Source organism: Marmota flaviventris, chromosome 16 (genome assembly GCF_047511675.1).
Source record: "Marmota flaviventris isolate mMarFla1 chromosome 16, mMarFla1.hap1, whole genome shotgun sequence".
NCBI classification, from domain to species: Eukaryota; Metazoa; Chordata; class Mammalia; order Rodentia; family Sciuridae; genus Marmota; species Marmota flaviventris.
In genome coordinates, this window is record NC_092513.1 from 66,721,970 (window position 1) to 66,744,534 (window position 22,565).

Here is a 22,565-nt window from a genome sequence, read left to right on the forward strand (position 1 = left end):
GGCCGCCGCCACCGGAACCTGAGTTCTACACTTAATGGGCCGGCCGCAGAGGGTCGGGCGCCTGGCTAGGTGGCTGCCAAGAGCCTGGTGAGCGGCTGCCCAGAGCCCTGCGGGCGAGGGGCAGCTGAGAGCGCGTTGAGCGCGCCCTCGGGGCGGAAAGCCCGGCGGCCAGCGCAGAGGCGATGCCTGGGCGGCTTCCTGGTGGCAGGAGGCCCTAGGCGGGCATGGGCCTGGCGTCCCAGCCCTAGGGACCCTCGAGCCTCGCCCCTGCACTCGGAGTCGCCGAACCGACGCGATGGCCTCGGAAGTGGTGTGCGGGCTGGTCTTCAGGCTGCTGCTCCCCATCTGCCTGGCAGTAGGTGAGTCTAGTGGGCTCTCCAAGGTTACTCGGGGACTGTGAGGAGGGCTTCTTAGCGGGGACTTCCTAGCAAAGTTAAGGGCACTAGTGCTCCCGGATTCGATTCCCGAAGCGTGATCCAGGTGGCAACAGCGTTAGCCGCGCTGTCCCGGTGACACAGTAAGTCTCTCTCACTTCCCGCTCTGGGGCAAAGGACCGGTGTCTCCCCTCAACGTCCAGCTGCAGAGTCCCGGTGACAGAGATCTGCTGCAGGTGCTGGAGACGGTTGTGTTGAATTTAGCCACGCGTGGATTTTTTTTTTAATAAGCACAGTACTGCCTGTGCACAGAGGATGCAAGTCGCCTGGAAGGCGGCAGTGACCCCCGCGGTAGGAACCTGAGCTTAGACCTGAGGCCCCCTCCTCCGGGATGTCCTGGGACAGGCAGCACATGGTGCTCCATCCAGACCACCAGGGGCCATCTCTTCCCTACCCCATATCCCAGCCACCCTGTAGGGAGAAGTGAAAGATCCAATGGAGTTTTTTAAAAGAAAAACTGGGACTAGGCACCGGGAAAGCCCCCTTTTACAAGGGAAGTGTTGGATGCTGAGGCTGAGAACCTACCTAGTCCCGCCCTCCCTCTCCAGGCACTTAGAGGGTTGGAAGCAGGCTTGGAACTCCTTGGGACTGGCGGGGTGAAGATCCGGCCACCGAGAGTCTCAGGGATGCCCAGAGGAGTGCCTCACTATTCTACAGGCTGGCAGGGTGTTGAAAGGATGTAGGCGTTGGTCTAAGGACCAGCCAACCTCTAGTAATGAGGGAGTTTCTGAATTTCTTCTCAAATCCTGCATGTTATGCTGAATCCCACTCCTAAGACTGATCATGGGGCCATGGGACTGTGCTTGGCTTTTCCTCTTCCCACTCCAGAGCTAGAGAGTAGAGCACTTTACCAAGTAGCAATTGTGTTTACAAAGAGAGGGTGGTCTTTGCACAAAAGGCCACCTTTGTGCACCTTGCCAGAGGTTGATGAATCGAAATCACACCTGTGTTAAATGTTTTCTTTGTTAGAGTATGAAACCCGATGCAAGCTATCGGCAGAATATTGTAGTGGAGTACTAATTAACACCTTTAGATAGCAAAGTGTCTGGGAGACTTGAGCAGGAGAACCCTCCATGGAAAAGCCAGCTTGGGCAGCAGAAGGGACTCCTATGGGGTTTGCTGGCCTCATCCTCAAAACTGCATTTCAAGTTTCAAGGCAGGACCATTTTCCAGGGATCTTTGTTGTCAACAAACTCACATACAGGAGGAGCTCATCTTCAGCGAAACTGACTTGGAGCTTGGTTTGGGAAAGGTTCTCTAGGCGCTTTCAGCACAGTGGGTGTCTCTGTTTGGCAGTCACCTCTGCATCTGGAGCCTGGCAGAGTGCCCGGCACATTTCGTATTTGCTGATTGGAAGCTAGTGCCTGAGTTAAGGAGGGGCTTTTAGAGAGAGGGCCGACTTGTGGCCAGTGCTGACCAGAAGGGGTCCTCAGGAGTGGCGCTGGGGTCAGAAGCTGCTCCCTCCCCTCTCTGACCCACCATCTCCTCCTTGTTCCCCTCCTCCCTCTCCCTGGGCACTTGCTGGGTTCTGTGACTGTTAGAAGAATAAGATGTGGTCATCTGCAGCCAGTTCGGTCCATTCTGTCAAATGACAGCAGGGAATGACCCGTTGATTGCCTGTGACCTCTCCCTAACCATTGGCTCCTATTGGACATCTTGCTTGTCCCTAGTCTGGGAGGCTGGAGCCTAATTATCCCGACTAACCTCGGGTTTTCCACTCCGGGAGGCCCTTTACCAGGATTGTTGCTCTGGCACAGAGTGGGTGTTGCAAAGCCCTGGGCGGAGGCCCCAGAGCTTCCAGAGCCCCCAGGGGAGGCAGAACAGGGGCTGCTGCCCGCAGTCTGGGGTCATCATCCTCCTGGCCTCTTGTCTCATCCTGCCTCTTCCATGGCGCCCACCCACCATGGAAGAGTCACCTCCTGCCAACCTGAGCCCGCAGGTTGTGGGCTTTAGATGTGAGTCCACCTTGAGCCCCGGGCTTTCTTAGGAGAAGCAGGGCTCCCAGGCACCAGGATAGTAGTCCCGCCCCCTCCGTTTCCTGGACCACAGAGTCAGCCCAGGGGATGTTGCAGCCTTAACATGGTCTGCTCCTTCCTGCTTGCTCACACTTCTCTGTGGGAGGGTGTGTGTTCATGTGTATGTATGAGTCTAAGAGTGTATGTTTGTGTGCATTTGAGTGAGCTTGTGTTTATGTGATTCTGTGTGTGTGAGCAGGTGTGTGGAGTGTTATGAGTGTGTGAGAGATGTTATGGATATGTGGTGTGTTGTTTTTTGTGTGTGAGATGTTACGAGTGGGAGGGTGTGGGGATGTTTTGAGTGTGTGTGGTGTGGAGCCTAGTGGTGTCCCCAGCTCAGCCTAGAGCCTGTTGTTTTCCCAGGAGCCTGCAAGGCATGGGTTCAGGGAGAGCAGGGGCTGGCTGCTCCAGGAAAGTGGAGGAGGAGAGCATTAGGGGATGCAGCCCTAAATCTCTGCTGGACTTTCGCTGCTGTCTGGAAGATAACCCACACCTGGAAGGCTAATGGTGTCTTCCAATGACTGAGCTTCAACAGGGTGGTGGCTGCCACCTTGATTCTCTTCTTGAGGAAGTGGAGATTTCAAGGTTATTGAAGGGTTTTCTGGTCTATCTACTCCCAGGGGGCTGCTAAATCAAGCATGCAACTTCCTTAACATCCTGGGCAGGGAGTGCAGCAATCTGCTTGCCATTAGAATGGATCTCACACCTTCCCCATCTATTTTGACCTTGGACAAGGCAGCCTTCAAAGTCAAGCCCTGGCAGAATCCTGCGGCTGGCTTCCCTTTAAGCCCCCATTTCTGTAGCACTGGTGTGGAAGCCTCCACCCTCATGTCTTCACCTAGTGATGGGGGTGAGAACCAACTGTCTTGTGTTTAATCTGTTGCTAATTTTTTTTCCCCTGTGGAAGAAATGAAAGGGCAGTGATAAGTGATACCAGGGCTCTTCTATCCAGGTGTTATCTGATTCTTGAGTGTTAAAAGCAAACAAAACCATAACAGAATGTGGTGTTCATCATCCAAAATGAACATGTGCTGACAGATGTGCCTATATCTATAGCCACCGCAGATTTGAATATCTCCAAAACGACCTGTGACTTCTTGGTGGCCTTCAGAGTTTTCCTTATGCATAATATATGAAAAATGGCAAAAACCTTCTGTAATATCAGGCAGCCTTTCATAATGATAGCAGTAAATGGTCTTTGTTGAGCACTTTACAAATATCTTTTCTTTTTACACAATCGTTTTCCCACCCATCTTTAAGTACATGACTGAGTTTGTTCCAAAGTTAGGAGGGACTAGGGATATTTTGATCACTGGCTCCAACTGGTTTATTCCATCTTGCCTAGGGTTGCCTGGAGTTCCCCAAGGTCTTGTCCAGAAGAGCCAGCATACTCACATTCAGGGAGGGAAGAGAAGGGAGGACACTGGACTTGGACAGTACCAAGGGAGAACAGAGGACAGAGACCTAGGTAGCTCCCCACCCCAGCTCCTGCTCCCCCTAAATGGAGCGTAAGAGGTTAGGAAAGAGCAGAGAAATAAAGGGCTGCATAGGCTAAAGTGTTCCCAGGAAAAATTATACTTGGAAAATATTGCAATTCCAGGAATATTCTCTAAAATTCCCTTTGGAAATAGCTGCATTAAAATCATAGTAAAAATATGTGGTCACTTTTGAAATATGTCTAGGTCTAGCTCTCTACACACAATTTCTTTCTATAGTATATTTATTTTCTCTATGTAGCAGATGTCTTCTTCTTCTTCTTCTTCTTCTCCTTCTCCTTCTCCTTCTTCTTCATCTTCTTCTTTTTATATCAGGGATGGAACCCAGGGGCACTTAACCACTGAGCCACCTGCCCAACCTTTTTTATTTTTTATTTTGAGACAGGGGTCTCGCTTAGTTGCTGAGCCAGGCTTTGAATTCATGATCCTCCTGCCTCCGCCTTCAGAGCTGCTGGGAATTCAGAGGTGTGCCACTGCACCTGGCTTCCAGATGTAATTTTGAAGTCCCACTTAAACACAGTTCAAGACTCACAAATGAAGCTAATTTGAATCTAATCAGCATGGATTTTTCTTGATCAGTGGCTTGCTGCTGCCACCTTGCTCAGTGGTTCCAGCTGCTGAAGGATCCCTGGAAAGCATTTAAAGTAACTTTGCTTTTAGCCACACCTTCTCGGCCTTGTAGAAGTAGATACTATGTCCCACTCACAAAAATAACTGAAAGGATGGAAATAGCTGAATGGATTTGACATGTATAGTATGCAGAAGTTTTCTGATTATGACCTGCTTTTTTGAATTCTTTGCACACTATTCAGCATGAAACCAGGATATTATTATGATGAACGGGTTTAGACTCTTGTATGTGAATTTGCAAATACTAAAAACATTTTATTAAAGCAGAAGCAGATCTGGTCTGTGTTGTTTTTGCCAGTCAGTATTTGGGCCTTCTGATATCATTCCACTAGTTATCTGAGGGTGAAGATTTTTCAAAGACTAACAACTGATTTCTTAGAAAGTTAATGGTTTTATGACCCTGTCTGAGATGATTGCCCCCCTCATAGTTTTCCAACTCTGAGCTCCACAGCCTACTTCAGGTTCAATGGGGACAACACAAAGCACACCGTGTCCCCTGCAGCCTCCTCTGCCCGCTCAGGCCTTCTGAGTGGAGTGGACAAACCATTTTCTACTCCTTCACCTGCACGTTTGCCAGGAGCCTGTCGATGCCCCTGCCCTCAAGGGCAGGCCCTTTCTAACCAGGAGCCGCCTTCAGAGCCGTCCCTCTGGGTTCATCCTGCTCTTTCTTCTTGGCCCACCAGGGAGCCGTGGCTTCCCCTCTGGGTCCCAGAGCAGGGAGAGTCTCAGGCCTCCTTCTTGGCTCCTTTCTACCTTTGCTGCGTGTGAAGCCCAGGGTGCTTTCCTGTGCTCTGAGCTCTCCAGGAATTTCTTCAGCAAAGGGTCCTGGGCTTCTTTGAGGGCTTGAGTGCTTTTCAGCCTGAACCTCATTCAAAGAAGGCAATCCCCTGTTGTCTTTCCCCTTAGGCCCACCAGCAGGCCAGTGGCCTACCAGCTGGTATTCCTATCTTGGCAGCAGGTGGGCTCTTTCCTTTTGCTGACAAATGGTTCTAAGCAGAGGTGGGTCTCCTGTTCCTGAGTTCTCTTATCAATATGCGTTCCTCAGGGCATGAGGCAGATAAGACCAACATGAAGTGAAGGTGTAGGCAGTCAAGTTGGTGCGCTTGCCCTGCTCCAGGAGACACCCCAGGGATGCAGTCCTTGCTCTGCCATCTTGCAGGACATGCTCAAGGCAGCCTGTCATTAGGTCCATATCAAGCTGAAGGATGCAGGAAGCAAATGCAAAAAGGACCCTTCTTTCCACCATGTAAGGCTGCAACCTGGGAGTTGCATGAGTGTGCTAACTAGCTAATGTGTGCTAGTATGCAATAAATAGCAGCTTTTATTCTTGCAGTCTGATGCTAAGCAACCATGTTAGTTGGGTCGGATTTATGGGCTAGTTTGAGGGCCTGTCCATCAAGAGCTGCCCCTTCCCATGGGCAGAGAGTTCAGAGTCACAGTCAGTGTAAGTGGTGCTTTGAGACACTGTTGAAGGCTGAGGATGACCCTGTCTTGTTCCCTCCCCACAGTCAGACACATTGGAAGGTCTCTGTGCCATTGCTCATTTTTATCTCTGAAATAACGTGACAACTGTGACATCTTAATTTCCCTTCCCTAGCAATAGGGTGCTTTGTTCACGCTCCTTACAAAATTCTGTGCTTAGTTCTTCCCTTCTCTGTGTCTGCAAGTTCAGGAACTCTGTATAAGGGGCTGCTTGTTGCTATCCCCAGCACTAAATGACTTCCTAACATAGAGCAGCCATTTGAAAAAATGCTGGTTTTGAATTGTAGGTTTTTGTATTGTGCCTGATCACTGTATAAGGGCTGAGCACTGAGCACATAGTTTCCAATTGATTAATTAAAATATTCATTGGCTAAATTTCTTTCTCTTGAATATCTCAGAAATTTGAACCTAGAGTTAAGGTCTACCTTCCTATAGCTGTTGGCTTCTAAGTCTTTGAATATAAAATTCATAATAGCGTGTAACACTCTCCCTGACTTTCATAAATGAGCATTTTATCAGTATTGCAATTAATGCATTTTACTTGCTTTGCAGTGAGGAGAGAAGGAAAAAACCCATTTGACAATGTAAAGTTTGACCGGAGCATCATCCTTGAAGTGCATATTATTTTTTAAAATGTTTTCAGCTCTTCTGGAACCACACGAATCGATCTGTTTTCTCTTGTGGTCAAATCCTCTAGGTCAGCAGTTTTGGCCACAGATTCAGTAAAGGAGGAAGAACACAGGGCTTTAACAAGATGGTGATTCAGAACCAGAGTGCCATGGAGTGTGCACATTGAGTTGTCACACCCTTCCCTTCTCTGTCCCCCACTGTACCTGTGTGCCAGCTGTGTTGGGCTTGGCATTGCTGCAGGAACATGGACCCTTGTTAGAAATACAGGCAGTGAAGAATCTGGGAAGGACCCTGGTCTGCAGGTCTAGTGAGAAAGTCTGGATCCTGTTTGTAATACACTCATTACTCTGCCAAGTCACAGAAACTCTCCATTCTTCAATTACATCATCTATAGAATGAGATATTCAAAGCTAAGAAACGCTTTCATGGTTTAACAGGGTTATTTCTGCACACGCATTTTTTAATGTGAGAAAGGTACGACCACAAACCACCATCTCATAGCCAGCATTTTTACATCTAACTTTTCTAGTCTCTAATACCCATCCAACTTATGTGGCTAAAGACTTGCTTCAAAGGAAGGTGAGGGACTGCTAAGTAAAATAGCTTTTTATCCCGTTAGCTGTGGGAGTGCAGATGTCACACAGAGCTGGTCATGGGGACAGAGATTCTGGTCCAGGCTTTGCAGCTCTTCCCTCACCTGCTCTGCGTTCAGACGTGGAAGATACCTCACCTCACCAGTGACAGCAACAGGAGCAGCAAGAGGCATGATTGCATTTGGTCTCTGCAGAAGTAAAGGACTTGGAGTGCCCAGCTTGTGCTCAGTCATGCCTGTAAAGACAACCAAGCCACAGTGTGGGGTAGCTGAGGCTGCATGGTCTTGTAGGAACATAGAGTTATCTAAATAAGATTTGAGTCAGGAAAATAAATTTTGAGTAATACACTGAATTTAATCAGCATGACATTACAATGACATTGTAGACCTTGGGCGAACTTAGCTAGATAATTCCATTATTCATGAAAGAAAGGGGAGGCTGCACAGAATCCTTAGATGCCCATAGAAAGGAGTCCCAGGGGAGGCCCCACGTAGGTGTGCTGCAGGACCTCAGCACCAGCTACAGAGTGTGAGCTTCCTGCATTCAAAGCCCTCCACCCTCCTTCTCCTCTTTCAGACTAAAAATCAGAGCTGGTTCACACGCACCAGGCTAATTCTGACTTATGTTGGTCCTGGGGTCAGTCTCGCTGGTAAGCACTGGAATGTTCTCTGCTAAAGCCAGGCGTGCTACCTGCATGCCAGATAGGCTTGCTGTGGCTCCAGGCCTCTGATCACCCATCTTCAGCCAGGAGAGAGGACTAGAGTCAGGTTACAAGGCTTTGGGAAGAGGGAGAGTCATTCAATGGGATTTGTGTCTTGTGAGCCAGTGTTTTCCAGAAGCCTCCAACTACCTAGAATTTTTCATTAACAGCCACAAACCACCTTCAGCAGTAGTTTCAAAGCCTTGTGGGCTTTGCTTGTGCATCTCCCTAGGGCTCACTGCAGTGTCTATCCATAGGGGCACTGCCGGACCACCAGCTCGTTCTCTGGATTCAGCTCAGACAACTCTGGGCTGTTCTCCCACGTTAGAACCCCCTGCATGTTATGCCAGTCTCTCACCTGGGGCTACTGTAAAGGATGCCAGGTAGTCCTCAAAGGCATGTCTTAAAATCATATATAAGAATATTTTTAGCAATTATTTCTAGAAAAATAAAGGCATATCTTCCCCAAATTATTCAGAAGGGAACAAATTGCAGATATGATCTTAGCTTATGGTATGGATTGGTCATTTGTTCCAATATGTTCCTTCTCAGGTGTTAACTCTTCCTAGAATGCAAATTTCAAATGTAGTGCTGATCTTCCCAGGGCAGAGCAGTGTGCTGCTCAGGCAACCTGTCTGGGCTACTTGAGTAACAGGAGCCACACTGTGATATTCCATAGATTTGAACATGCAAGGAGAGCATTCTCTTTACAAGAACACTTTTGAAGTGTGGCTTGGATAGTCCACTGCTGATTGTTTATTTCAATCTGTTTATAAAAATCATCCTCTGTCTGGTTTTGGTCAAGTTTTTCCTGCTCTTCTCATGGGATCCATGTGCATTTTCCAGAATCTGTCAAAATTCATGCAGTCACCTAAGACAATACGCGTGCCCCGCCTTTGCTATCTTAAAACAGGCTGTTCTTTACTCCAAAGACCAGGGGAAACCTAGGTCTCTTTCTTGATTGCTCTCTGTGTTTGTAGGCATTGATGCTTTTTCTAGGCTTCTTTTCTGGCTATTGCTCAAGGGGAATTTGACCTTTTTTAAATTTTTTATTTTTTTTAATATTTATTTTTTAGGTATACATGGAATTTTACCAATTTTACAAATCTTATTGTGAAGGTCTCCAGGTATCTCTGTAGTTCCCATCTTTAGACTCCTGGGTCAGTGGTTGGCACTATTCCGATCTTGGTTCTTAATAGAAACAGAAGAAAAAGGCTTTGTTTTGCATGCCTTGTTTTTTCTTTCTCCTTCAAAATTTAACAACATAGGGGGAGGGGCTGGGGATGTGGCTCAAGCGGTAGCGCTCTCGCCTGGCATGCATGCGGCCCGGGTTCCATCCTCAGCACCACATACAAACAAAGATGTTGTGTCCACTGAAAACTAAAAAATAAATAAATAAGTATTTAAAAAAAATATAGGGGGAGGGATTTAAAGAGTGGCTGAGGAGGTACCCTGGAGTCTGCAGCTCAGGGCTGAGGCCCTAAAGGATTTTGTGTTCTCCATTCCCCACCAAGTCATTGTTCATGGGCTCTTTGAATTTATGATGCAATTCCTATTGGGAAACATTTTTATTTTGCGAAGACTTTCAATGTCTTAAGTCAGCATTTTGTGTCAGCGAGAGATTAAGAAACTTACATGATTAGGTATTTGTGAGAAGTGCCAGCTAAATAAATCAGATGTTCTGCACAGCAAGGCTGGTCAGAGGCTTGTGTCTGCTGCAGTTGTGAATCTCTCTGAGTGAGTTTGAGGTGTGCTTCCCCGTCCCACTGCTGGACTCCTGCTCCCTCCTATGGCGCTCATGTTTTGGGAACGTACATTGGACCGTTCTGGATTTCTGGAGCCTTACACTCATGGAAATGAGGAGGGTTTTATTTTTATTTTTTATTTTTGGCATAAGGTGGCCTTTCAGAAGACCCTGGATCTCTTTAGAGGGGTAGAAATGAACCGTAGCCAACGCTGACTGATATTCACTGTCAAAACTACCAGAAGAAAGAATTGGACTTCCCTTGTTAACCTCTGCTTGCTGACTTACATGTACTGTAGTTCATTTAAAAAGACAAATCCCTGTGTAGTATAGTCCGCTGTCCACATCCAGGCCAGCTTGGGCTTTGGAACATTCAAGTCAGATGTCATTCCTCTGCTTTAAACGTCCAGTGCTTTCTCATTGAATGTAAACAACAAACACTAAATCCTTAACTTGGCCCGTGAAGCCCAGGGCTCCCTGGCCCTCTAGCCACCCTGGCGTTATTTCTATTATTCAGATGAAGCTATTTTTTGTGTTGAAGCTTTTGTACTCGCTCCTTGATCTGAAGAGCAGTCTTTCCCTGGACCTCAGCTTGCACATGGCCCACTCAGGGCTGTGCTTGCACACCACCCAGACCACCCTGCTCACTCACGGCACTGCTTCTGTCCTTCTCCCCCATGCTGGTTCTGTCTCACTTCTTTCATGCCAGTGCATGCTTATTTATTACTTTCTGACTCCCATTCCCTCTGATTTCCTAAGACTGAAGCATCTGAGCCCAGAAGAGAAGATCCTGTTCCCTGCTATCTCCCTGCTCTGCCCTCAGTATCTCAGGTGGGGCCTGGCCCACGGGAAGCAGCCGCACACTCAGCACTGGCCTTAAATGACCACCCAACAGCCATGTTCTTTCATTCCTCCATTCAATTAAGGCTCAGTTACTTATCTGTAAAACAGAGGGAATAATATTGCCTACCTTGTAGGATCACTGGGGAGGCTAACCCAAATTGATCTGGGGCCAGGGGAGTAGCTCAGTGGTAGAAAGCATGAGGCCCTAGGTTTGATTCTCAGCACCACAAAAATATAAAAATAAAAATTAATGCCCTTAACACGTTGTTAAACACTAGGTAGCATTTATTAAGCACTTAATATAAAAAATTTTTGTGATGGTGATCTTTTATTGCTTCATCCATCAATTTTGGTCAATCAATATGGCTAGATTCTGGCAATGCAAAAAAATTGTGTAAGGCTTGGTCTCTGCTTCTGAGATTCCTTTCAGACCTAAGGTAGCCCAGGGTCTCCACTGAAGTCTGAATGGAAAGTTGCAGATGGTGTCCGTCAGGTCTCTGCCTCTGTCCTTCAGTACTTTGAATGACCTGGGAGGTGGTGGAGAAACTGGTCTTTGCAGAGGGAGGAAGAGCTCCTGGTGAGCCAACCGTGGCTCTTTCCCAGGCCCAGGGCACAGTAAGCTGAGAGTCAGTCTGGAGCAATGCAGTGAGGTGTGTCCTGAATTGAGGATGTGAAGATGGAGGGGAGTCCTGCTGGACCAGTTAGAGGCCACCCCTTGCCATCAAAACCCACTTTCAGAAATGATCAGCAAACAAAACTGTGACCAAAACATTTAAAAAAAATATGTTGATACTTCTGGTAATATCTGTTTAAATAGGGGACAATCTTTAAAGCAAACTGTGCATGGAGTTGTTTGGGCCAGTTCTCTGTGCTGTCAGCCTTTGGTGGATACAGAATGAAGGAGCGGACTGGTCTCCAGCCAGCCCTGATGTCCTAACCAGTTGGCTGCTAGATTTAAGATCAGTCTGGGGGCTGCAGGTGTGAGTGGTAGAGCACCTGCCTGGCATGCACAAGGGCCTGGGCTCTATCCCCAGCACCAAATTTTAAAAAGCAATAAAAGAACTCTAATTTAGACCCAGGAGTACCTACCAGCTGAAGATGACTGTCGTTGGGGAATACCTACGGTCACGACACAGACTTGGATGCCACCCTAGCTATGTGCCTCTTGTCTGTTGGTCTTCCCGTGGCTATATTTCCTCCAAAGTGTACACTGTAATTGCGCTGGAAGCCCATGAGTCGGCGATGGAATGGCTGTCCTATATTTCTCTTGCCTTATCTTGGACATGCCTAGCCACTTCATGCAATCAAGTCGATGAAAGCCAAGGTTGGCAGCGACATCTAAACACTTGGGAAAAATTGGCACTGTTCAAAGAGAGAGTATGAAATTACTTCAGCCAGAGCTATAACATCCCGTCTTGGGCCAGAGTCTCTTTCTGGCACAGTGCTTCTCAATCCTGACTTTGAAGTCTTTCTCTCTCTCTCTCTCTCTCTCCCTCTCTCCCTCCCTCTCTCTCTCTCTCTCTCTCGTTCATTATAGTTACAGCAGGACTTTATAAATACCAGGACGCTCTTCCCTGAAGGTTTGTCCTTCATTTAGAATGGAGTGCGTCTTGATTTCCTCAGACAGATTGAGGAAACGATTCAACAGCTTTATGAAGTGCGCCGTCTTCAGTGTTACACAGGCATTTTGTCAGCTGAACAGAGTCCCCCAACTGTGCTGTGACAGCAGTGGCTCATTTCCTCCCTCAAGCATCTTAAGACAGAGCTGGGTTTTAAAGTTGCTGAAAGGCTGTATTCAGCTTTGTGAATTCTGTAACAACACTGAGGACTTAAAGACAATGCCCTTTATTTGTTGGGCATGTTGCAGATTATAACATGTTCACATGTTTTTTGCATGGTAAGCTCAAGAGGGCTAGGATTGTGGTTTTCTTGTTTTGTAGGATACTGCATCCCCTCTTAGATGCCTGGCAGATGGGGGGTGTGCACATACTATATTAGTGTGTGTATATATGGGGTGGGTGGGTGTCTCATTGAATAGCTGCAAATGCTCTGCAGAATAGAAACTACTCTTGAATTTACACGGTAAGGGTGGAATGAAGAAATAGATTTCTCACAAAAACAACAGAAATTCATAAAAATTAAGTGACATTTATTTATTTGGTGGGTCAGTTATCAGAAAGGTGCTGGACTAGAACCTGGACATCAGATACTCAATTTTCATCTAGTATACTTTTAGCAACACAAGTGCTTTTCTCAAGTATTGGTATTTGTAAATGCTCCTAATCTGGATCTTTCCACCCATTTTCTCCATTTCTGCAAGAGTGATCTTTTAGAAGATAACTCTGACTGTGTATATCTGACCATGCTTAGAACAATGCTTAGAGCAGGGTGTGTGCCATTTATTCTGAGGGGCAGGCAAAGGGCCCCGGGTCTCCTAGGTTTTCTCAGACTCCACCAGCAGAGAGGACCATGTCCTTTTCTCTCCAAGGCTCACCTAGGAGTTTGAATCCTGTGCAAGATTCAGCTTCTCTTGGGTCCAAGGGTGCCCTTACCAGGGTCCTAGAAGTGCCTCCTCTTGAACAACTCTCCACTTTTAGGAAACCATCAGTTTCAGCTCTTCGGGGTCGAGGTGCTGAATGTTCTACACATTTCTTCAGAGGAGATATGTGCTCTTCTGCGTTCCCTGCGGGCATTTTCAACAGCATTTTTGGATTCTTTTTTCAGTTGTACAGTGCTCTTGGGTTTCTGTGGCCTGACATAATAAATGATTATGCCGTCTTAACCCACAATAAACTTTTGTGATTTGTTGGACTTAATTTTAACTACTTTGAGTTTCTTAGGAGTGAGTTACTTTAGAGATGTTATGGTAAATGACATTTTCTTAGAAAGAATAGTTTGGTAAATTCAGGCATGGTTATTCCAAAAGGTAAATATGATGCTTACTTAAAAAAAATTATATATATTTATTAATTCTCAGGGCATTAAATGGCTAAGATTTATCATTTTTGTCTAATGTCTAAGGATTTCATAAAATTAAGCTATCATTTGTTAAAATGACCCTTCATGCTGCTTCCAGATGAAGGAAATGTCATCCAAGCATCTTATGCAGAAACCTTGCTGTATTCAAGGCCAACGTCTAGGAGACATCCTTGCTCACTGTTGTTACTAATAAGTTGCACCTCATTTTTTTTTTTATTAGAAGCCTCTTATTGTAAATAGTTACTTTGAATTTTTTCAGAACTTTGGTTTGTTTCCTATATAATATGGCAGGTCTAAACTAGAGATGGAAGCTGTGGGTGTGAATAGTTGTCTTTGAGTCTGTATTTAGAGGAAGCTTTTTGCTTTTTAGATAACATTTGTCGATAGAATTCTTAGTGATGGCATTCATTATCATTTGCACCTGCTGAGGAGAAGGCTACAGAAAGATTCCCTGGCTAATTGTTTATAGTGAGACCGTTAGAAGTTAGACCTTAATAATGTCTGTCTACTGAGGGTTTGCAAATGCCTGTGTGAGATGGGAAGAAGACCTTTGGTTTGGTGCATGAACTTGTGATGGTGCTTATATGTTCAGTGGACATCATAGCTAGGCTTCCTGGGAACAGAACAAGGAGGACTTACCTGCAGATTAAAGGGAGATTGAAGTCACTGGCATTTTGGTCATGAGAACAGGTGCAAAGATGCCCACTCATTGCTGGATTTGAGTCTGGGCTAGAGATCATGTCCGCTGCTGGCCTACCTGTGCAATCAAGGAAGACTCTAACCTATAAAACCTTTTAGAATTCCAATGAAAGTCTGGCAAAGAGGTAATTGGGAATGTCGGGGAATGCAAGCAGCTAATGAACAGAGTGAGTTCTTCAGATATGTGAAAGTGAAAAAACACTCCATCAACTTTATTGATTAATGGAAAATAGAGTTGATATGAGTTTTGTATTTTTAATATAATTTTATATTTCTTCACAAGGTGATTTGTTCAAAATGAATGGGATTTAATTGGCATATATTTGAACTTTTTAAAATGTACATTTAGGAAGAGGAAACACATATTCTGTCTGACCACAGGTTACAAAGCTACAGACTCTATAGGATCAGCCACATGGCCAGGCATAGTCAGGCATTTGACTCTCACATCCTCAGAATCCTGTTTCTAAGATTATGAAAATGTGTCTATAGATTTAGATAACTAGAATTTCCATATATTGATGAAACTTTGGTGCTTTCTTTTTTAAAAATTTTATTCTCAAGGCCTTAAGTCTTTGGATCAGCGTCTTTAAGGCAGTGGTGGGTGGAATCAGTTGTTTTTTTGCTGACTCGGACACGCCCTGGCCCATTGCTTTGGCAAGGTGAGGTGCTGTGTGCACAGCAGGTGCCCACTGAGACCTGGGGTCAGGAAGGGGGGATGCATTCATCCTGTTGAAATGTGGACATGCCCAGCTTCCCTTGGGAGGAGAGGAATGCACTGCAGATGATTTAGCCAAGATGTAAGTCAACAAAACATATCTTTTCAAGGAGAACCTACTTTGTGGCAAATATTTTTCAATGAAGAGACTTCTCTTCAGCTTGCACATGGCTCGTGGTGATCTGACCTTGCAGGTGCTTTGTGACATATGTGAAGTGTAACAGAGGGCAGTGGCCTATTGATCTTCTCTGGTAGGCCATCTCTGTCGTCATTGTAACCATGGATGGTTCTGGAGTGCTGATTGGCACTTGGACTTTGAGGCAACCACATTGTTGAGGGTATTTGGGGCTCTGTGTAGTGTTGATTGGTGCCGTTGGGTTCAATTTGATTATCCTGAGGGTAACCGTTAAAATGATGATACAGAGGTAAACTGACCTCTCAAGCTTGTCTTTCGAAACAATATCCACTACAAGATCATGAAGCATCAAGCGGTCACTAATTCCAAGTGGCGGTTGATTTTTCATTGCTTTCATATTTACACAATTGTTTATTTGCTGTAAGAAACTCTGAGTCCAGTAGCCTAGTACATTTAAGCCATAGAGAGGAAAGTTGTTTTGAAGAGTTGCCTCTCACATCCTTTCCCTTCTGCACTATGGCTGGCCTTGACAGGAGGTAACATTTAAATGTATTTGTAATAGAGCATTCGGCTACATGCAAGTGAGCCAAGTTTGCCTTTACGCTGAAGAACCCAGTTTTGTGGCTTGTCCCTGCTCTCAACCCCGCTGGCTGCTGGGTAATATTTCACTGTGCTAATGTAACCCATAGGGGTCAAAGCAGCTGTTAGCAGAGCAAGTCATATAAGTCATGGTTGTTTTGAAGAATAATTAGGCAAAGACAAAAGTTGATGCTTTCTAAATGGAATCACAAAAACCTGGTTTTATTTTTAATCAAATACAAATATTGTTCTGTTGTTTTTTTTCCCTTCACACAAAGAACTATTCTTTCCCCTCTTTTTAGCATTATTATAATTCAGTGAAATTGTAGATTGTTCCAACTTCATCCTGCCGACCAATTTATCACCTTTTAGAGATTCTACCAACAAACTGCAACTATGTAACTGCAGGGCACAGGTGTCTCCCAGGGTGGCTTTTCTATATTCCATATATTCTCAAGATAGACAATTGGAAATTCTTGCCTTGAGTCTAACTGCCTGTGATCACATCCAAGATATTACTTGAACTGTATGTTCTTTGTACAGGCTCGTGGCTATTCTTGGTATGATTAACCTGATCTGATGGATCAATGATTTTTATTTGACCAACTCATTCATTGCAAAACTCATAATTAAACAATGTATGTTTTTTTAGTTATTCATCCTTAAGAAATTATTTTACAATAAAATCAGGGCTTGTGCGAAATTTCTCATACTTTTCATTTCTTCCCCCTCCTTTTACTTTCTTTTAACATTATTTTGTTCTCAAACATTTGGCACTGGGTGGCATTTAAATGCGCCCCACAGGTCAGGTGCAATAGATTGTGCCTTCCTGTGTTGTCTAATGGCCTGATGCCTTTTGGAAGAGCCTGTTCTCCTCGGGGCTACTGGGAAGGGAAGGGTGCTAGCACATCTCAGAGTCCTGTCTCCTGGCATCTCAGTCAGTCCTCCAGCAGGATAAGAAAAGAAGCAGGTGTGCAGGAAGGTCTGGCCTGGGACAGCACAGGCATCTCTGTCCCTCCTGGTAAAGCACTGGAGAGTGAGATGCACCCTGGGATGACCCCATGGGCTGGATCTTCACTCTAGCTGGGCTTCAGCTACACCTATTTACATGACAACAGCACCCCAAGAAGTCATTTACACAAGTACAAGGAGAGGCAGTGACCCTAACCAAGGTAAAAATAATGTCCCTGCTATGGACTGTGTCAAGAAGTTTGCAAGGACTGAAGCAAATATAAAAATTGTCACATGCATGCTGACAACATAAAGTTTCAGCCATCTAACTAATAAACAAACAGGAAGCACAGTGTTCTCAGTCAGAGTTTGAAGCCATGATGCTGATCTTTCAATGCAGCCACTGTATCCTTTGGCTCCGAAGCAGCTGCCCTGGAACATGAACATCCTAGAGGAATTCCATCCAGGGAGGCAGAGGCACCTGCTGCACAGCCCTGTCAGACCCCTTAACGCTCCTGGTAAAGATGACACCTCAGAACCCCCTCTGCTCAACAGCTCGTCAAACCCAGCCTTTAATTTTTAAAATTTTTATTTTTGGTACTGGGGATTAAACCCAGGGGCACTTATCCACTGAGCCAAGTTCCCGGCCCTTTTTATTTTGTATTGTGAGACAGGTTCTTGCTAAGTTGCTAGGGCATGGTTAAGTTGCTGAGGCTGGCCTCGAACTTGGGATCCTCATGCCTCACCCTCCTAAGTCACTGGAATTGCAGGTGTGCACCACCACACCTGGCTTCCCCAACTTTTTAAAAATGCTACTTGTATCTTTCAAGTCAATACCACATTTTTATCCCATATGCAAACATTCAAAAGCAAACTTTCTGTCCATCTCAATTTGGAAACTTTAAGATTTACTGATGTAGTAATAAGTAAAATTTAAGGAAAACTTTTTTTTTTGGGGGGGGCACACTAGAAATTGCACCCAAGGGTGCTTTATCACCGAGCTACATCCCCATTTTTTTTTTCTATTTTGAAACAGGGACTTGCTAAGTTGCTGAGGCTGGCCTTGAACTTGGGACACTTCTGCCTCAGCCTCCCAAGTCATTGGGTTTACAGGGGTGGGCCACCATGCCTAGCTGGGGAAAATGTTCTCAACAAAATCATTCTTGCATGTTGCATTTATATAAGTCAGCACATGGTCAGTATCCTCTTATTCACACGGAAAGCTGTACTTCATGCCGCTAGTTGCATCTTAATTTCAGGAATGCTGTGACTATTCTGTTGATGGTTTGGGGCTGTGAAGTTGGGAGTTCCCAAAGAATTGAGTGAGTGTTTATCAGCCAATCAGACAAACCCTTAGTGGTGATTATGGTTCAGATTGTGAAGCCTGTATCCTGGAACAACTTTTTATAGTGCCCTTAGGTGGCAGTGTCATTTTTTTTTTTTCTGAAGTGCTCCATGAAATCATGGCTCATGACACTTCAGCCATGTCCATTCTTTCCTTCAGCTTAGGTTGTCAGTGTCTATCCCAGGGTGAATTTTGAAATTTTTCCAATTTGAAGATCTCCTTGGCCTTTAACTAGAGTTCCTTTAACTTCTGGAATCATATTTTGCTCTACAGCAAAAATGGCTTTCAATTCAGTGTCACTGGGTAGCAAAGGGAATTTGCAAATTTTATTTATGTGCACCCAAGGGACAAGCAAACAAGCCTTGTACTCAGGGGTCTTAAGTACATCTCCTGTTAGTGTCTCAGAGGCTCAGGAGACTCTCAGGGGGCCACTATTCTTAAGAAACTTCCAAAATCAAATACCACGTGGGACCTGCCAGGCTAGGCACTGACAACATTGGGCATATTTTCACTTTTAAAATTATTTTAAAAAATCTTTATGGTGAATGTTGGAAAACTGCAGTTAACATGGAGACTCATTTTATAAAGTACTTTCTCAAGCCTACTGTTGTGTCTATTATTCAGCTTTAAGTTGTAGAAATAGCTTTCCTTTCAGTTATTGATATTTCCTCCTGAAATTAGACCTGAGATTTTCATCCTAAACTAACACAGAAGTGAAATATCTGTTGATCCTTGAAGTCTCTTCTCAAAATGCACATAGGTATTTGTATTTATCAAACTGAAGCATACAGCTTCTTTTTAATGGCTGTGATGGTTATTCATATACTTTACTGGAACACAAACTTAATTTAATTAAATACAGCACTTGAAATATTTGGAATGCTTATGTTTTAGTGCAAGAATTTTGTCTAATATCATGGTTTCCAGAAAAAAATAAAAGATTCCAAGATAAATTTGAATTTCAGAAAAACAACATACACATATGTAATTTTTAGCATACTATACTCTTGCAGTATTTTGAACACTTAGGGCTACATGTGATATTCTCTGTATTCATAGATTTTTGCACAAAACATGCAATTCAATACCTATGTAAAATTTGCACTCTTCTCTGTTTGCATTATCTCATAATACTACTTCTATCTTGCTAAGTGGGCTTTGGAGTTCTAATTTCAATGGCTGTGTACCATTACCATGAGCTCATTCCCATGCTTATCGATATTTCCCTGTTTTAGATATATTGGATATTTCAAGTATTTTCATTTAATTGATTTAAAGCTCTACTTTCTTGAATTCAAAAAGATTTTGAAGGGACAGAGATAAATCTAAACAAGGATTTTTGTTCTTTTGAAAAATTTTAAAAGTAACTTTTTGTGGGCTATTTTAGTGTTAATAATCACTTATAAAACTTAATTCATAAGTGTATAGCGCATGAGCATATTGACTTGATTATCTCACACACTTAGAATATGAGCATTTATTTCTGAATTCCATGTTTTGATGAATACTTATTGAAATGTCATTGTCCAGTCAGATGTCCCAAAACTTCAAAGCTCTTAAATACTCCAGAGGAAACAGCTGACTAACCTGTAAAGCATCATCTCTAGAGAGTGGCAGATGAATAAAAGGAGGGGAGGGACCTGTCTTAGTGGTTCTGGGTTTCTGAGTGTGCCCTCACTGTTGGTGATTCCAACACTTTGGCTCAGTCACTCTAACTGCGCCAGGTGGTGTGTGACCTGAGCAGTACTTTCGTCCTTGAACTGACAGAACCAGCCTGTGAGTTTCTTTGAGCTTCTCTGATGGCTTTGAAGCCCCTCAAGCTTTTTTTTTTTTTTTTTTTACTCTTGGTGATAATTTGTGATATGTGAAAACCTGTTGCTGACACTCGCTGTCTTTTTCAGATACATGGGGAAGAAAAAAAAAACCAAACACAAACCCCATTTTCTCTTGATTGCCACTGTATCCATTGTATCTACAGAATTTCATTGCTTCGTTTACAAGCAGAGAGCTAGCGGAGGCCTAGGAGATGGTGAGTCTCCACTCTGAGCCAGGAGTCTCACCACCTCTGGCATTGGCTGGGAATGTGCCTTCTAGCCCACCCAGCCCTGCTGGCTTCGAGGGTGGGAACCAGCCCAGCACCTGCCTTGCCAGGGCTCCAGGTGACTTGAGCATCTCAACATAGGTCTGGCCAAGTTTCCTCTCTCAGCTGGGAACTTTAGGGGGAGGAAAATGGGTTGGACTCTTTGTTCTGTTAGCTTTGCACTGATGTTGCCACTTACATAAAAATCCAATCCCACTGACAGGAAATGAGGGTTGGGGTATTCAAAAACTCCTCCTCAACTTTAAGACCAATCAAGAAGGACTGTGGGAGAAACAACCTTGGGCTGTGTGGTCTTCATTCAGGGATCATGGTCTGAAATATCTTGAGCATAAAAAAGCAATGGAAGGAGGTCTTTTTAGATATCTGGTTTTTATAACAGTACATGGAACTTATTTCTCCTTAAATATACTTTATCTTTTAGAAGCAGTTTTAGGATTCACAGCAAAATGAAGGCATAGGCACAGAACTCTCATGTGACCCGGTTCTTACACATAGCTCCCCTGGGACTATAAGGTGTACACAGGTGTACACAGGTGCACACAGGTGAACAGAGGTGTACATTTGTTTAGAACTAGTGAGCCGACATTGATACACCGTTATCACACAAAGCTCGTTGTTTACATTATGTCGAATTTTAAAAAATCATAAGTATAGTATTGATCATCAGAATGGATCTTCCTCTGTTGTTACAGTATGACATAGTTTTCTACTCAACCCTCTGTGTTTTCTCCAAGTGAAAATATTTAGTAAAGTTTTTATAAAATTGCTCACAAAGTAAATCTCCACATAAAGGCATAGAAAAGTTTAATAAACTCCTCACCTTTATAAGTGTTCAATTTAAAGCATCTTTACACTAGTTAGAACATTTTTAGTTCTGAAGTATGTAGTGGATATCAGTTTGATGAGGAAGGAGTCTAGGAGTCAGAGATATCAGGAACCCAGCCAGGGATTCATTTATCCAATGCTATAAGCAAACACTTTGAGTCGTCTAAGCTCTTGTTTAGACTCAGTAAAGTTGACTTAGTCAATTTGAAATGGCATTCTCAGTTATTTTTGTTTCATGTATTTAGGAGGATTAAATTTTCTGAAATGTTTCAATCATATGTTCTTTTTCCTGTGCTTTTATAAAAATTAATTTTAATAGTGCATTCTGGAATAAATCCATTTTACTCCGATTTATTTTGGCTCTTTTAATATTTTTTTAAAAATTTTTTGAATACCTTTATTTTATTTATTTTTGTATGTGGTGCTGAGATGGAATCCAGTGCCTCACATGTGCTAGGCAAGCGCTCTACCACTGAGCCACAAACCCAGCCCCGGATCTTTTAATACTGATATGCCATTAATTATTTCCTTTCTTAGGGAATTTGTTAAGAATAACTAACTGCTGTAACTGAATTCGACACAGACAGCCACAGTTTGCTAGCATTCCACATGGCTTCAGCTTACTAAGCGTTTTTTTTTTTTTTTTTTTTTTTCTTACCAAATGTTGTTTTGGTCTGTCTGTAGCAAGGTCCCTAAGTTTCAGCACTGCTTGGACCTACCTGGATGGTGCAGACTGAGTTACAGCATGGAAGCATCTGGATTATGCACAGTTTTCCGACAAAAGAAAATTCCCATTCTCCTGAGCAATTGAAACATGCATGTCTGAGCATCCCATTTGTGAATTATTGGTCCAGAATTCGTTAGTCATGTACATGGCATTTGTGTTTATGATGCTTGTGTATGTTATGATATAATAATCTGTGAGATGGGTGGAGAGTTATGGGATGCAGACATACTGTCTCAGGGAGACTTTGTAGAAGTCATTGTGTGTTCCTGGACCCATTTACGAGGTGGAAAAGCAGAGAGGCCTGGAGGGGAGAGCACAGGTTTTGGAGTCAGGCAGATCTCAGGCTCCAGTTGACTATTTGCATGATCCACAGCAGGGTTCCCACCACTCTGAGTCTCTTCTCTGTCTTCATTTTTTTAATATTTATTTTTTAGTTATAGGTGGACACAATATATCTGTTTTATTTTTATCTGGTGCTGAGGATCGAACCCAGTGCCCCATGCATGCTAGGCGAGCTCTACCTCTGAGCCACAACCGCAGCCCCTATCTTCAGTTTTTTGATATGGAAATAAGAATAATAAGCATATCATAGGTTCTCATTAGGATTAGATGATATCTAAATAGTGTGCCTACCCATATGGTGATAAATGACAAAAAGGATAAGAAATGCAGCAAATATATGTCAAATTACATCCAAACAGAAGGAGAGGTGACCCAGAGGAGCCATGTCAAGGTTTGCAGGTGCCCATGGAGTCACACACCAGTGCTGTGACCACTGGACCCAGGTGCTCATTACTCCATACTGACGGCTGTTATGGCTAATAGAGGTGTGTGTTTGTTTTGCAGTACAGGAAATCAACCTGGGCCTCGCACATGCTAGGCCAGTGCTGTCCCACTGAGCTATGTCCTCAGCCCTGTTGCGGCTCACATAAAGAAAA

At 44.1% G+C, this 22,565-nt stretch overlaps 1 protein-coding gene across 3 annotated transcripts in view; it reads left to right on the forward strand.

Annotated features, from left to right (window-relative positions):
* Window positions 1-295: 295 nt before the first annotated feature.
* Piezo2 (piezo type mechanosensitive ion channel component 2) overlaps window positions 296-22,565 on the forward strand; it is a 347,771-nt gene continuing 325,501 nt past the window's right edge. For all 3 annotated transcript variants that reach the window (XM_034637375.2, XM_071602748.1, XM_034637377.2), the window contains exon 1: window positions 296-359. In XM_034637375.2, the coding sequence (XP_034493266.2) occupies window positions 296-359 (64 nt within the window). The remainder of the gene's footprint in view (window positions 360-22,565) is intronic.